Below are 15,942 nucleotides of genomic sequence, written 5' to 3'. Positions count from 1 at the left end.
AGTTATACAATTGACAAGTGGATGCAACATCTCCATTGCTTCAAACTTCCTAAAAATTGATTTCAACTGATAAACATCCTCTTAAAATCATCAGATTTGAAACTCTCTTCCAAAGCTGCTGGGGGTTATTTCTTATCTCATATGTTGCCATTTGAACTTGTCAATTTTTCAAACAGCAGAAAGCTTTTCAGAACTCATTTTTTGTTGAATTAATTATCAAAAACAAATAACACCCAAATCAGGATGCAAATAACACCCAAATTGGGATGCAACTCCAAAATGTGAATTTGGTCCTTTAGGGCTTGGGATCAATGTTTTTGGAAATGAATATCTTATCTTACAATCCCAGTCAGCCCCATCCAATACCAAAACTTATGAGAGGTTGGTATCTTGCAAATAATCATTCTCTTTCCAACCATGTTTCTGTGTTCCTCTTTTACCTTAAATCATACTTGCTAGTAATATGGACAAATCCAGTGTATGCCAGTTAGTGATGATGGGGCTGGGAGAAGTCTGCTGCATCTCATTGAGCAAGCCATGGGTTTGTCACACCCAGTCCTTGTTAAGATTTGATTTGAAGCTATCAATCGTTGTAGATCCCACTATCTTCTTGCTTAGACTGTTTCACAGACCTACAATTTGATTGTGGAAGAAATTGTTTCTTTTTCTTGTCTTTGCATGCTTGTGGAACAGCTTTGCTGAATAACCTCTTTTACTTGACAACCAGGCAGGGTCAAACATATCTTTTTTGTCAGACTTGAGCAACTTATGGGTCATTATCATATTGCCTCTGCATTGATGGTATGTCAGAGTTGGTAGCTTCAGGCTCAGCAGTCAACATCCATAATCTTTATCTTTGAGACCCTTTACACAATTTGTTGCCTGTCTTTGAATAGATTTGAGAGCCATCTGGCCTGTTTTATTAATTGGTGTGACAATGCACATTCTATACTCTGATCTAGGTTTCACCAGGCTCTTATAGAGTTTAGTCATTATTGCTGGAGATCTACTAGTGATTGTTTGCTTAATGATAGCAGGAGTCTGGTTAGCCCCTGCTACTGCAGCATGAGTGTGACAGTTGAATTTGAGGTCTTTATCCACAACAACCACCAAATCTCTTTCTGAGGTACTCTTGGAAATCAGTTGTCTTGCATTAGAATTTGACAACATTGAATATTCCCATTGTGGGGTATTTCTTCCAAAATGGAGAATCTTGCAATTCCCAAAATTAAACTTGAGTCTCCATATAGTGGTCCATTTGCAAAAGCAATCTAGGTAAACATTATTGAGGCAACACCCTGATGTGTGTCAACAGGACCATTTTGACCTTTGCCAAAGCCACAGACACTGAAGAAGCAACCTTAAGAGCATTCATCAACTCAGCTAGAAAGCAATCAAGGTCTAGGGGATTCCCTTAAAGAGATGTAGACAGAAGGAGGAAAGGGATTTTAATTTGTATCAGCAAAGAATCAAGTGTGTACTGAAAAGACAATATACCTAAGTGTTCTCATGATAATTTTGTAAACCAACAGGGTTTTATTTTGTGAAGATGATAAGTTGATGGTGAACTGGAGACATATATGGCCACTTGATAGGATGTCATCTGAGAAAATAATACCACCAGTTAGAAGGTCTGGATTATCAGACAGGACAAAATCAAGGTTTGAGGTTGGTCCCAAATTATGAACATATAATAGTCTTACATTTAGGTAGGGTGGACATCAAGTGGAAATGACAAGAAGTATTTGTGCAAGTAGCAGTGAGGAATCATTCAGACGTCTGTTGAAGTCACTGAAAATGACAAGTCACCTGTTGATAGCTTGAATTTTATTGAGAATCTTTGATATGCAAGCTCTTTATCACAAATGTGGTTACAACAATCAGTTGGCATATCAAAGGTGTATGCCTTTTGGAGAGGGGAAGAATAGAGATAGATACTTCAAAACAAATTTGCTGCAGATCACAAGGGCTTTTTATTACTTCTGAGTTTTGGTATCTATTCTTAATATTTTCTAAAAGAGACAAAGGCCTACCTTTGGAATGATACCAGCAAATCTTCTTAGCACCAATACCAGTATCCCAAAATATATTGGGGTAAAATTAGGCCAACTAATTTGAAGAAGAGAAACCTCTGTTCAATAATAAATTCAAAGGTGTCCTTAGAGCCATAGTATGGTAGTCTACATAATTGTTTACCATTTGCTGTTAAATTAGTTAAAAGGAGAGAGTTGCACTAAAATCCAATAGGCTAAATTTTCTGATTGGGTAAATTGAATATTTAAATAGCCTAGCTAAGAAATAGACATGCCTTTAGAATCAGATTTTCATCTTGATTCCAAATATAATACTCATTTATAATGCAAATTAGCTTAACTCCCATCTATAATGATCAAATATACAACTTTAATTGTCTAGCCTATGTGTACTAAATTTTCTAAATGTCACTTTTCTTTAAATTGATTGTACAGTTTTTCAAAACAACAAAAATTCAAGACAAATATGCAATGAAAGAATATATTTGACCATTAGGTGAGGGGGAAGGTTCAATGCAATTCAAATGAAAATCCCTTTGTAATGAAAGTTAATGATAGGCTCTGTGGCAAATTTGCACTGGGCCACATAATTTAACTAAGATTAAAGTGGAAACATCATTTGATGCTTTTTTATGCTTTTTCCTAATTCAAGAATTGCTTCTGGGACTAGTTGCATCTTGGGTAAATATTTACCAAATCATATTATTGAGTTACAACTAAAGTGAATATACCACTTGATGCCCTTTTTTATGCTCGTTACCAAGGTCAATATCTACCAAATCATATTATTGAGTTAGGAATAAAGTGAATACACCATTCAATGCCTTTTTATATGCTGATTACAAATATAATAAGCATTTCTATCAGTAATGAATTCCAGCCCCCCCCCCCGATATAGGCTATACCTAACCTAACCCAACCTAACCTAACCCTGAATTGGCATATATAGGGGGTGGGCTGAAATTCATTTCCAATCAAAATGCTTATTATATTCATAGTCAGCAAAAAAAAAGCATCAAATGGTGTATTCACTTTAGTCCTAACTCAACAATATGATTTGGTAGATATTGACCGTTACCAATAGAATAATCATTTTGGTCAGAAATGAATTTTATCCCCACCCCTATATATACCAAATCAGGGTAGGCCTATATATTTGCACATTAGGGGGTGGGAGTAATTTTATTTCTGATGTAAATAAGAGGTAAGTTAAAACTTTCCCCCCATCCCTCTAATGTGCGAATATATAGGCTACCCTGAATTGGTATATATAGGAATTGGGGCTAAAATGCATTTCTGACAAAAATTATTATTATATTTGTAAAGAGCATAAAAAGAAGCATCATGGGGTGTATTCACTTTAGTTGCAACTCAATAATATTATTTGGTAAATATTTACTGCATCTTGAGCCCTTAAAGGGGCCCTGAAGGTATTTTATATGAATAATGAAAGAGCATAAAAATACATCAAATGGAGTTTCACTTTTATCCTTGCTAAATTATATGGCCAACTGCAAATTTACCATGAAATTTACTCACCTCCACCCTCTAATGTGCAAATATATACCCTGAATTGGAATATACCATGAATAGTTGACAACAAAGTTTCAAATAGCAAAATTCAGAGCTATTTTTGTTGATGACATTAAAAAAACTTAAAATGGTAGGCTAGGGAAATTTTTTATATTTGAGTTGCCTAATAAATAAGGTTGAATCTGTTATGAATAAAAAATTTTGGAACGTGTTACTCTTGAATAACTTAACTAGGCTAGTTAGCCCAAGTATGCTTAATTTCTTAGATAAGAATGAAGCAAGCATTTTAGCTGGTTTAGAAGAGAAGTCATGCATTACGAACAACCCAAGCTTCTTCCAAACGGCACCAGAAAACCTTTCTAATGAAAAACTTTCACCTCAAGGACAGTAGCTTTAGCACTAGTAATTAAATTCATAATTAGTCGAAAGACATGCTGCATGTAGTTTGAAACATTTGCTTTATAGTCGAACCAGGGTTGCCACTCAGTCGGTTTTTTTGGTGCGACTTTGGGTAGCAAAATAGTGTCAATTTTGTATAAAAAGTGTCATTTTCAAAAAATTGCCGCTCGCGACGCTTCGCGTCGCTCGCGCTCATATCAACAACCTTTTTAAATTTAAAATATTGGCCAAGTCGCTTGGAATCACCCCCGTAGTTTCCTTCATCTTTAAACTCTCCAACATGAAATCTCGGATCTAATGCCGTCGATCAACTATATAAAGGAAATTTTGATTTTACTTAGTCGGTGCTGATTCCAGCTTTGCGCAGCACTTCCACTCTTGTCAACTTTCCAGTCTTTTCCTAAAAACCCGCTAAAACACAAATGGTGCTTACTGTATAAAATGGGAGCTCGTTCCACAGAGTACTTTCTTCTCTTTTTTTTCTGAGCATTCTTTGTTGATAACGTTAAAAAGGAACAGAAAAAGAAAAGAGGAAAAACCTTCAGTTTTTTTGTTGAGAAACAGAAAAAAGAGACAGCAATACTCGTCTACATTGAAAGTTTTTCATCCTTTCTTCATAAAATGGATTACCTGAATTATTACAGTGCATTCAGGTGCTTGAAACTTTTCTTTTCTCCGAAAATGCTGAAGAGAATGCCACGGACATAGATCGTAGCTATTGATGACCCTAAGATAAACACAACTAATAGTTGTTCAGACACTAAATTTTTCAAATAACTTATTTGGCAAAAACTAGTGGAAAAGCAATAAAACAGCTATATCATCTAATCTGTTTATCACAACCTGAATAGAATAAGTTTCACGAGAACTCTCGCAACTCTCAGTAAGTTTTCTATAAGATGTCTCCAAAGACAAGGGCATCGGAACAGTCAACTAGCATTTTAAGTATCAATATGAAAGCACCTTTATAATAAAAGACGAGCATTTAGAGTATCAGTGTGAAAGCACATTTACAATAAAAAATTAGTGGGAATGAAATAACTAAAATGAGGAAGTGCGTCCAAATTCAATTTATCTAATTATGTAACATAAATTTAAGTGAGAAAAAAAAGTGAAATTAGATTGTGATATTGCTATTGATTGCATGGGATTTAAGATAATGGAAGTTTTGGTATCAATTTTGTTTTTAGTATGATGATTATGTATGACTTTTCATTTGTCCATTGCCAAGAGTTCAAAGAAAAAATATGAAAAATATGAACGGAAATGTTAGAGCGCATCACTGGCCCAGTCACTGGTCATTTTGTGTCACTGGCCCAGTCACTGAAGAGGTCACTAGACATTGTGATGGGATACCATTGAACATAGTGGATGTTTTTGCGGTGCTGAGTCGTGTGATATCACCAGTAAGGTTTTGAATCACTAGGATTCAAGAGCCCCATTCAAAGGAATCGTTGTCAAGACGCGGAAAGCTTATCAGTCACTTGTCTAGTAACAGGTTAATATAGTAAAATATATTAACATATTGGTACGAAAATACACTCTAAGGTTTTCTTGCTCTTTTCTTCTTTGAATTGAAGTCTACCCTCAATTAACAGAACATAAAAATTGAATTCAATAAGTGTAAACCGCTTGACTGACTTATCGTCTATGATCCTACAAATTATTGCAACAACACAAAATAGTTGAACTAAACAGCTGAAAAAAATTGAAGGCTTCTACAACACATTTCAGTTAAATGTCTGTTTCTGTCCTATTCATTGCCAAGTATTTCGTACCGAAAATCACTGGTTGATCTTCGTTTATCAGTGATAAGAATAAGAATATAAAAATTTCTCACACAAAGATGGATACAAACATGTTTAAGTTTTCACCGCACAGAAAGATTCTTGCACAGGGTTGCCACCGTCAGTAGGATTTTACTAGATCTAGTAAAAAAAAACTGGTAAATTTAGAGGATCTAGTAAATTTCCCGAAATCTAGTTAAAAGTCATGATTTGTAGTTAACAAAACTTTTACTATTTTCCATGAATTCAGGGAACAAAATTAGGGTCCCTTCATTAATTAATGTGATTTCAGATATTATGTTAGATATTATGGCTACTATTACTCTCATTTTTGTGATTTCGCGTCAACCTTAGCGTTTAAAAATCTACTTTTCTCTCAGCTCTTCTTGATACTCGCTTTGAAAGGCAAACTATTTAAAACCAGGACTGGCATGCCGCCTTAATTTGTTTTCAGATAATTTTCCCAGACTCTCATAACAGCTATCACGTTTGTTAGTTAGCCTTGTCCCTTTTTAAAGACGCTGCTGGAAAAGAACGTTTTCCATACTTGCCCAAATACTTTCTAACTCTGTGCAGCTTGCCCCATTCAAGTGCTGGAGCAGAGATACAGTTCTTGATCAGTTAAAATCGGTTCTGGCTGGAGCCAGAAAAAATCAGTTAAAAAAAAGTCCTAAATTGATTGCTTGAAAATTTGCCAGAAATCTTTGTAAGCAGCTTATCCCTTATTTAAAGACCAGCCCAATTAGTGTTCTAAAAGTGGCAAATTTCCTCTTAAAAATGCAAATTTGAAGGGTTTAGATTTATAACCTAAAAACGGAAACTGACGGACATATTTCAAAAGCTGTCAGTTTCAAACACACCTGAGATTCTAAGCACTTCATCGTCTGAATTGCTTCGTGAATAAGAGTTATAGCAGTTTTTTTTCGTTGATTGTTTTTTAATTTTTCAATATATCTGAATTTTATGACCTGAAGACCATTGATAAATTTAAAGCCGGGCTTCACCAGCAGGATTTCCAGAATCTAAGATTCCAGACATTTGTTTGCCGTCTTAGATAAACCTCATCTGGAATATGAAGCATATCCAGTAGTACATCCAAATAAAAAAAAGGTTTTTGAACTTATAGGTTTCCGGAATTTTCAATCATACTATGAGCACGAAAGAAAAGAGGAAAAGTGAAAAAAAAGAAGAAAAAAGGAAAAGAGATTGTGGAAATCCTATTGATTGTCCTCCTATAGTAAACATCGAAGCTTGATGGTGCGCGTGCGGCGGTAGCTGCACGCACAAAAATTTTTTTTTCAGCATTTAGTATAAACAGATTCGATTTAGTAAACTTTTTCTCTCAGATTTAGTAAATTCTTCCAGGCCAGGGTGGCAACCCTGTTCTTGCATCCAATAATTGCCAAGCGCGGAGTTAAGATAAGAATCTTAACTGACAGAAAAGGGATATCAATGCATATCTACATTGACAGTTTTCCTTCCAGTTTTTTGTCCGAAAAAATTCTCTTTTTGTAAAATAGTGCTACTTAGGAAAAAAAAGTGCCACTTTTGCTAAAAAGTGTCCTAATAGTGTCAGGTGTCCCGAAAAGTGCCATTTTTAAAAAAAAGTGTCAAAAGTGATACTAAAGTGTCACCAGTGGCAACCCTGAGTCGAACACATTTGTTGCTCATGGATTTGGCGCCGAATCAAAATAGTTCGAGAGATTGAGAGGCAAATCTGGGATAAGCCCAATTAGGATTGTATAAAAATGATGTCGTTTCATTTTTTGATAGATAAGTCTATCTACCGTCTATCCAAATGTCATTCCTAGGCCAAAACTAAGGTAGATAGTCATAGAATTAAGGGACAATAGATTGGATATTTGCGCGTGACTAACAATGTCCACTATACTTGTATGCAAAATCTGGGACTCAATATGCTTGTAATCATACGCGGCGAATAAGTGAAACCTAAGCCTAATAGGTTTGGCCGCTTATAAGATAAGATAATACTTATTTTTAAAAGGCTATCACAAACTCTAATAGAGCCAAATTCGCTTCGTATGTCTAAAAGAACAAAAAAAGCAAAACAAAAACAAATAATACAGAGAGAAAAGAAACACTAACAAAGTATAAAAATGGTCAATAAAAACTTTACGCAAAAACTTATTCCAAGAACTAAAATGAACTTTGTGCGAATAATGGCAAAAACAGAAACAGAAAGGGTTGGGGATAAAGCAAAATCATAGGCAAGAAGAAAAAGATTGCCAAATTCGTATTCAAAGTCAAATACCGTAAAATAAAAAAAAACACTTAAAATCATGTCAAATTAACTGTCAAAATGAAATATTTCAATTAAAGAAAGGATGACGATTAAATGTCAAAGGATTTACAAATGAAGGTCAAAAATGAAGTATAGCATAAATAAATACCACAAAAGGGAAAAATACAGTGATCAAAGATAAAGAGAAAAAATAACGCATGATTGTTGTGATTATACACCAGCAACTAAAATAAGGAACGGAGGAGTTAATTTTGGTGCAGGACATAGTTCAGGAATTATTTAGGCGCTCCAGAAAAGAGGGAATAAAACTTTTCCGGGACCTCTCAGTAATGGTACGGATCGGTCAATACTTTGCAACTGCCAAGGAAGCTAAGTGGGGCAATCGGGGTCTAATGGGGCCTTGAAAATCATGAAAGATGTCCTCGATACATCAGATTAGATATTGCAGATTTAGCGAAACGTAAACAAATTTGTTCTCTCCTTTCTTTTAACGTGGTAATACGTGCGGAAATAAGGAGGAAAGAGTATGGAATTTTGATCTTTTTGTAAAGGATCCTAAGCAAATGCTTTTGGCCTGACTCAATTTTGTCGCTAAGTTCGCTTTAAAGATGGAAATGCCAGACCTTAAATGCATGACAAAAAATAAATAAACACGGAGAGAATGCATCTTAGGGCAATTAAACTTGTTTAAAAGTGTCAACAAAGATAATAAAACATTTGCTTGTTTAACAATATTTGAAACATGCATGTCCCACTTAAAATTATTTGAAATTGTGAAACCAAGGATTTTAACATGTTTCACAAGTATTTCGGGTGGGATAGGGTTAAAAAAAAGCGGGGAGTGGATTTCAAGAAATTTATCGTCATTATATCTGATTTAATGGAATTTACTTTCATATTTAGGTTCTTAGCTTGACACCCGAAATATGGGTTAGGATTTCGAAAGGATCACTTTTAAAATTCTTGTGACATACTTTAAGAATCGACAAGCTATCTACGTATTTCCATCTTTGGGGGAAATCCCCAAAGAAGGGTACCAATAAAGGTACCAATATCGTTAATCTTAACTAGAGATAAAAGTGGTCCCAATAAGGCTCCTTGAGGAATTCCACAATACATAGGGAGAGGGTTAGAGAAAATATTTTTGTATTTATAACTTGAGATCTATTCGAGAGAAACAACATAACAATATATAGTATCAGAGAATTAAGTTCAAAGTTAACAAGTAGTTAACAAAATAGGGTGGTGTGGTCAACCAGGTCAAAAGCTTTTCGGAAATCAACTAAGACAAGGTTCAGCCAAACATTTGGTTTATCAAGGTTACTTAAGATGGTATGTATTAAGTGCATAAGGTAATGGGTGATGGAAATTTTCTTTAAGTTACCAAACTATTGGATGTCAATATGTGGATAAATTTCTAACTTTAAGCCAGTCACAGAGGAAACCTTCAAAAAGTTTGGAAAAAATTGAAGCGAGTGTAGTGGGGCGAATAATGACGAAAGTCAGACTGGGTAATTTTTTTGGGACAGGTGTTACAAAACCTTGTTTGCAGCAACTTGTGAATTAACCAAATTTTGTCATGTGGTTGAAAATATTTGACAAAGGCTCAGCAATTTTGTCTAAAAAGGCTTTAATTAATTCAACTGGGATGTCCAAGGGAAAAGTTCTTGATTTTCTAAGCTTTAGGCTTTTATTTATAACATCAGGTTCATAAATAACGGGGATTGAGGTATTGAGAGGAATAGTTGGACTTGAGCGAGTGGAAGAGGGAAGACTTTCAATGACGGAAGCAAGGTACAAGTTCGAATCGTTGGTAGTCTTATTAGGGGGTTCACAGTGGACCAATTTTCAGTAGTAATCCAAGAGCAAAAATATTAGAGTCCTGAGTCAATAAGAGGTCTATAAGCAGTTTCAGTTATAGAAAGCGACTGTTTAACTTTAGCCAGCGGAGATAGGAGAAGGGTAAAGTAGTAATTAACCCCAAGAGGGGGGAGAGTGGAAATGGGTTTGTAGAGCTTCGAAAGATTGGTGCAAATTAAATCAAGAGTATTATTGTCTTTTGTAGTTGGGACCTTAGCAATTTGTTTTAAATTAAAAGCATTGCATGTAGAATAAAGTTTTATATCATCTGCTTCACCCATCAGGAAAATTCCTACATTTGGCTATTTTGATAGTAAAAATTCAGCACTTGCATGTAATTTTTCAATAAAATTACTTTTGTTAGAGGATCTCTGATTAGGGGAGTAATAAAAACCCCAGGGCAATTAAATTTAAAGGACGCGGCAAGACTTTAGGTCGAACAGACACCCACATAATCTCATCAAAGGGAGAAAGATACGGAATTGAGATTTCACTTGGGTACATGTCATTGCGGACAAAGAAGAGAATTTCACCACCTTTCTTACCCAAAGAGTGGTTTTTAGGTCTTAATTTAATAAATTGTGAGAAAATATTAATTTTTAACATGTGTAAATTTTGAGCTTGCACTTCAGTAATATTGATTACATCTAATCTATATATTTTAGGAAGGGTGTTTGATTCATTAAGTTTGTAAAAGTTAAGGCCCTCAGCGTTGCTCGACAAAAGTGTGGGGAATTGAAAACGACTTGTGAAGGTACCGTTTTAACACTTTACTTTTTTATATCACAGATGAGATCAGGAGTTTTAGTGGAATTCTTGTCAGGAGCTAAGCTCGTGTAGTCAGAACAAGGGGCTGGAGGATCACATTCTTCTTTTTCGTATGCAACGGCATTTAATCTAGCAGTTACTAGCGGAAACTCTAAACAGCAGTAACCAAGTAGTGGCTGAGTTTGGGGTGAACCGGAGGAATCAAGAGAGATGAGATTATTTTTGCAGGCACATGATACGAAGAGTCTACGTTGAGTGGGCTCGCAAGGTGTCGAGGAAGGATAGAAGGAAGCGTAGGGAAATGCTGGAAAGCATGCAGAAGGGTGTGTGGGTTTATCTTGGAAAAAAGGAAGGTGTATGGAAGTCGATCTTAAGGCTGGGATATCCTTTGGATAGGTACTCAATTGGAAAAGACTGGATGGATCGAGGGCTTTCTTGTGTGTGAGCAATGGTCTAAAAAATGTTTAGTAGGATTAGTAAAATTAAGGTGACCTATGGGCAGCCCAGTTTTGTGGAACCTACTATGATTCTTAATGGGGAATTTTATATGAGCTTTTGCACAGCCAAAGCACCTTCCACTTGATAATTGTTTACAAATATCAACAAGGGGGTATTTACACATATTATTTGTACAACGGCTAAGAACATAAAATTTACAAATGTGTACATTTTTACAATTACTAGACGTACGCTTACTGTCTAAAAATCTAAAGCAAACATTAGGTTGATTACACTTAAGATCACTGAACGCATTTTTTGGAATATATAATTGCATTGGGTGAGAATTTCCGCTTGCAAGTTCGACTACATTGTCAAATTTTTAAAGATGTGTCATTACCACTGGATTTCAAGAATAAATTATCTTCAGTTAAAACAAGTTCAGTAGGATTAGCTTGCGTAACCTTTTTAATCTCTGGAGAAAATTCTGATGAAGGAAGTTCACTAGCACTTGCTTGATTATATTTAGTGACGTTTTCTTGTTCAAAGGTTTTGACTGTTTTTACGCAATTTGAAGAATTTTGATAATGCATATTTGGAGCAGAAGTATGAGCTAAAGGGGAAACTCTGGGCAGTGTAGGGGATTTTAATCCATGAATAGCATCAACAATTGCGAGCGGAAAACCGACTTTGAACATTTTGATTTCATTGTCCTTGAAAAGATCACTTTTCTGGCGCTCGTAAAGATCAGATAGGCTATCATAAAGTAATTTGAGATTAATAATCAGTTTCCTGAGATTGACGATTTCTGCGTCTTTTTTTAGGCAATCTTCACAGTTATGGAGCTTGAATACACTAGCCGTCTCTGCACTGTGTGTTGATTCACCTTTACTGGAACAAGAGATTTGTGGGGTAATTTGTGATTGATGGGTGATTTTTGTTTTTGTAGAATCAATCGATCCAGCAGAACTATTGTTGACATTACTCGAAACACAAGGTACAGCAGGGGAATTTGCAATACCACTTGGAACGATCACTTCCAGTTAATTTTCGTTGGAAATAATGAATTTTCTTCATTAGAAATAAGGTAGGATCTTACAGCCTCGATTGGTTGGACCACTTCTGGTTGATTATCGATTATATTTATCTCGTCATTTTCAACCATTGACGCTCGGCATTGTGGACATAACCAATTAGGGTTTTCAAGACGATTACTTTTTATTGCTCCAGCACAAGCTGGGTGCAGCCAAGCATTGCAGTTAGAACACTGGAAAGACCCTGTTCCACATTTTCTGTAGTATTCGTTACAAGGATGGGACATTCTGGGCTCAGGAACAAAAAGGGGACAGACCTTGAATTGGAAGCTAAATTTCAACTAAAACCTGGTCGTCTAAGACAGGATTAGCACTGGTACTTGCTAGAGAAAAGTTAACAAGGCTAATCTCGCGTCTTGACTTAAAAATCACAAGCGTCATTTATTTACAAACAAGACGTCTTGACAGTTCATGATCTAATTGAAAACTGAATAATGGAAGCTTATAGATTAAAGATGGAATACTGTGTCATAGGATTGAAACTTGACCAACAAGTCCCATGGACTTGCAAGTGAGCGGTAAAATCTGTAGTTTTGCAAGTGTTTGGTTAAATGGCACGGGTAAACGGTGGTAGTAAGTATGACTCTCTTATCGGACCAATACATGTTTATTAGCTTTTGGAAGGGCAGGCCTTCCTAGAGTCTTATTCAGGTTGACCAAGAATTTAGACTTTAAATTAAAACCTCCAAATTGTATTGAATTTCAAAAACGTTACATAATATGAGAGTTGTATGGGCTTGTCCTGTGGTGGTGCAGTGGGTTTAATCTCAGCTTGGTAATATGGGTCCCAGAGTTCTAACCCAGCTGTAGCAACAGACTGTAGTGCTGATGCAAGGACCTTAGTAGTCAAGATGCGTCCTTAATCCAATACATCACATTTGTATGTTTTAACGGTTTGTTTTAAGAATAGTTTTAAATTGAGAACGAGAGTTTAAAACTTATTAGATTACGGATATAAACAATGAGTTTGGAGATAACTTCGTCCTATTTAAAACTGCTAAATTAGCCTACTTGCCGCTTATAAACTTTGCTTTTGCCTCTAATCCCCTTAAATCACTAACGTATAACCTTATCTTTATAACAATTAAACTTCTCGATCTGAAAAAAAAACACTTGATAAATATAAACAATTTTTCATAACAAACATAGGGAAAGGGTTAATCCCCTAACCTACCTTAAATCGCGAAGTCCCGCATCTAAGACAGATTTTATGATGGTGATGGTGAGCAATGACGACGACACAAATTGGCTGTATTTCACTCTTACTTCCATGATTGCATCTGCCAGTCACGCTCAAATCCAAGTTTGAAGGTATTAGCCGTAGGGGTTGTTACTTGTTACAGTTTTATTAGTCAGAAAATTCAAGTAGGATACGGTTCTATCATAGGCAGCACGCTAGCGCTGCCTAAGTAAAGAACGATGTGGGCACAATGTGTTTTTTTCTTCTTCTTCAGTCAGGTACTTCGTATCGAAGGAGTTGTCGTAGAAACTTTGAAAAGGGCTCATTCGATTGGAAATTGAAGTGACTAGTGCCCTTTTTAATAATCGAAAGTGATTGAAGGGCAAGTCGCCCCCCCCCCCATGCCCATTATTCCCCCAAACACAGATAGAAAATATTTTTTTTTAGGAGGACACTCCCCCACAACTCTCGGGGCAAGGGTTTTAAGTTATGCCCCGAGGGCATATAAGAACAATGTTGGCACAATGTACTATTAATTATTTTTTTCCTTTAGAGCAGTGCACTTCATATGGAAGGGGTCGTCGTAGAAACTTCAAAAGGGGCTCATTCGATTGGAAGTTGAGAGTTCTAGTGCCCTTTTTAATAGCCGAAAGTGATTGGAGGGCAAACGCCCCCCCCCCCGCCCATCATTCCCCCAAACACATCCAATTAAAATTATGAAATAGCCATTTTGTTCAGCGTAGTTAATTTCTAGATAGAAAATATGTTTTTGAGGAGGACACTCCCCCACAACCCTCAGGGCAAGGGTTTTTTAGCTATGCCCTGGGGGCATATAAGGTTTTTATAGAAGGCGTTGTCGTAAAACAGGCACATTCGATTGGAAATTTGAAGGCCTAGTACCCTTTTTAATAGTCGAAAGTGATTGGAGGGCAACTAGCCCCCCCACCCATCTTTCCCCCAAACACATCCAATCAAAATTTTGAGATAGCCATTTTGTTCAGCGTAGTTGATTTCCACGTAGAAAATATGTTTTTGAGGAGGACACTCCCCCACAACCTTCAGGGCAAGGGTTTTAAGTTATGCCCTGGGGCACAATGTATTATTTATTTTTTCTTCTCCATATCCGGGCACTTCGTATCGAAGGAGTTGTCGTAGAAACTTCGATAAGGGCTCATTCTATTGGAAATTGGAGTGGCTAGTACCCTTTTTAATAGTCGAAAGTGATTGGAGGGGAACTAGCCCCTCTCCCCCCCACCACCCCCACGCCCATCATTCTCCAAACATATCCAATCAAAATTTTGAGATAGCAATTTTGTTCAGCGTAGCTGATTTCCAGATAGAAAATATCTTTTTGAGGAGGACACTCCCCACAACCCTCGGGGCAAGGGTTTTAAGTTATGCCCTGGGGGCATTATGATTAAATTATGATATCCTCAAATTAAATACGAAATCCTCAATTATCAAAAAAGTTACGATATCCTCCCATTTGCAGCGCAAATGGGAGGATAGGGACTAAAGATAGGCCTATAGACTTCTTGTCCATGGTTATCACCTATATAATAATTATGATATCCTCCTTTTACAGTACAAATGGGAGGATAGGTCTGTCCAACCTCCTAATGATAGCTCTATATACTGCTTGTGAATGGTTATCTCTTGTGTAAAGTTATTTTAGTTTATTTTAACAGAAAATAGGGCATGTTTGACCCTGGATCTTCCGGATGCGCTGCTAGTTGTGTATAAATGCACTGAGATTCGTGAAAACAGTGCTCCAATGCAAAGGTTTTACACAACCAACCCTGTCCGCCTCCTAGCACCAAACCCGACCCCTTTATCCTCCCACTAACAGCGCATGTAAATATGTGTCTGTGAGTCTCATAGCTCTATAGACTTCTTGTCCATGGTTATCACCTATATAAGTTTGTTTAATTAATTGTTAATTATCCTTTCAGGTCATATAATGGAGGCAGCTAGGTTATAATATTCCTATAGAAATTAATTATGATTAAATTATGATATCCTCAAATTAATTATGAAATCCTCAATTATCAAATTATCAAATTAATTATGATATCTTCCCATTTGCAGCGCAAATTGGAAGATAGGTCTGTCCAAAGATAGCTCTATAGACTTCTTGTCCATGGTTATCACCTATATAAGTTTGTTTAATTAGTTGTTACTTATCCTTTCAGGTCATATAATGGAGGCAGCTAGGTTATAATATTTTTATAGAAATTAATAATGATTAAATTATGTTATCCTCAAATTAATTACGAAATCCTCAATTATCAAAAAAATTATGATATCCTCCCATTTGCAGCGCAAATGGGAGGATAGGGACTAAAGATAGGTCTATAGACTTCTTGTTCATGGTTATCACCTGTATAATAATTATGATTTCCTCCCATTTGCAGAACAAATGGGATGATAGGTCTGTCCAACCCCCTAATGATAGCTCTATATACTGCTTGTGAAGGGTTATCTCTTGTGTAAAGTTATTTTAGTTTATTTTAGCAGAAAGTAGGGCAAGTTTGATCCTGGATATTCTGGATGTGCTGCTAGTTGTGCATAAATGCACTGAGATTCG

The 15,942-nt window shown here is 36.1% G+C and overlaps 1 protein-coding gene across 1 annotated transcript in view; it reads right to left on the bottom strand.

The window, feature by feature from the left end:
- Nucleotides 1-4,011, bottom strand: part of LOC148943632 (F-box/LRR-repeat protein 20) — a 94,484-nt gene extending 90,473 nt beyond the window's left edge. The window contains exon 1 of the mRNA XM_089101023.1: nt 3,944-4,011. Within this exon, the coding sequence (XP_088957149.1) occupies nt 3,944-4,006 (63 nt within the window). The 5' untranslated portion in view covers nt 4,007-4,011. The remainder of the gene's footprint in view (nt 1-3,943) is intronic.
- Nucleotides 4,012-15,942: the final 11,931 nt, after the last annotated feature.

The sequence above is a fragment of the Artemia sp. Qi Xiang Cuo genome, chromosome 15, assembly GCF_049724085.1.
Source record: "Artemia sp. Qi Xiang Cuo chromosome 15, ASM4972408v1, whole genome shotgun sequence".
NCBI lineage: Eukaryota > Metazoa > Arthropoda > Branchiopoda > Anostraca > Artemiidae > Artemia > Artemia sp. Qi Xiang Cuo.
The sequence above is the reverse complement of the archived record's forward strand: the minus strand, read 5'-3'. Positions and strand labels throughout refer to the sequence as shown.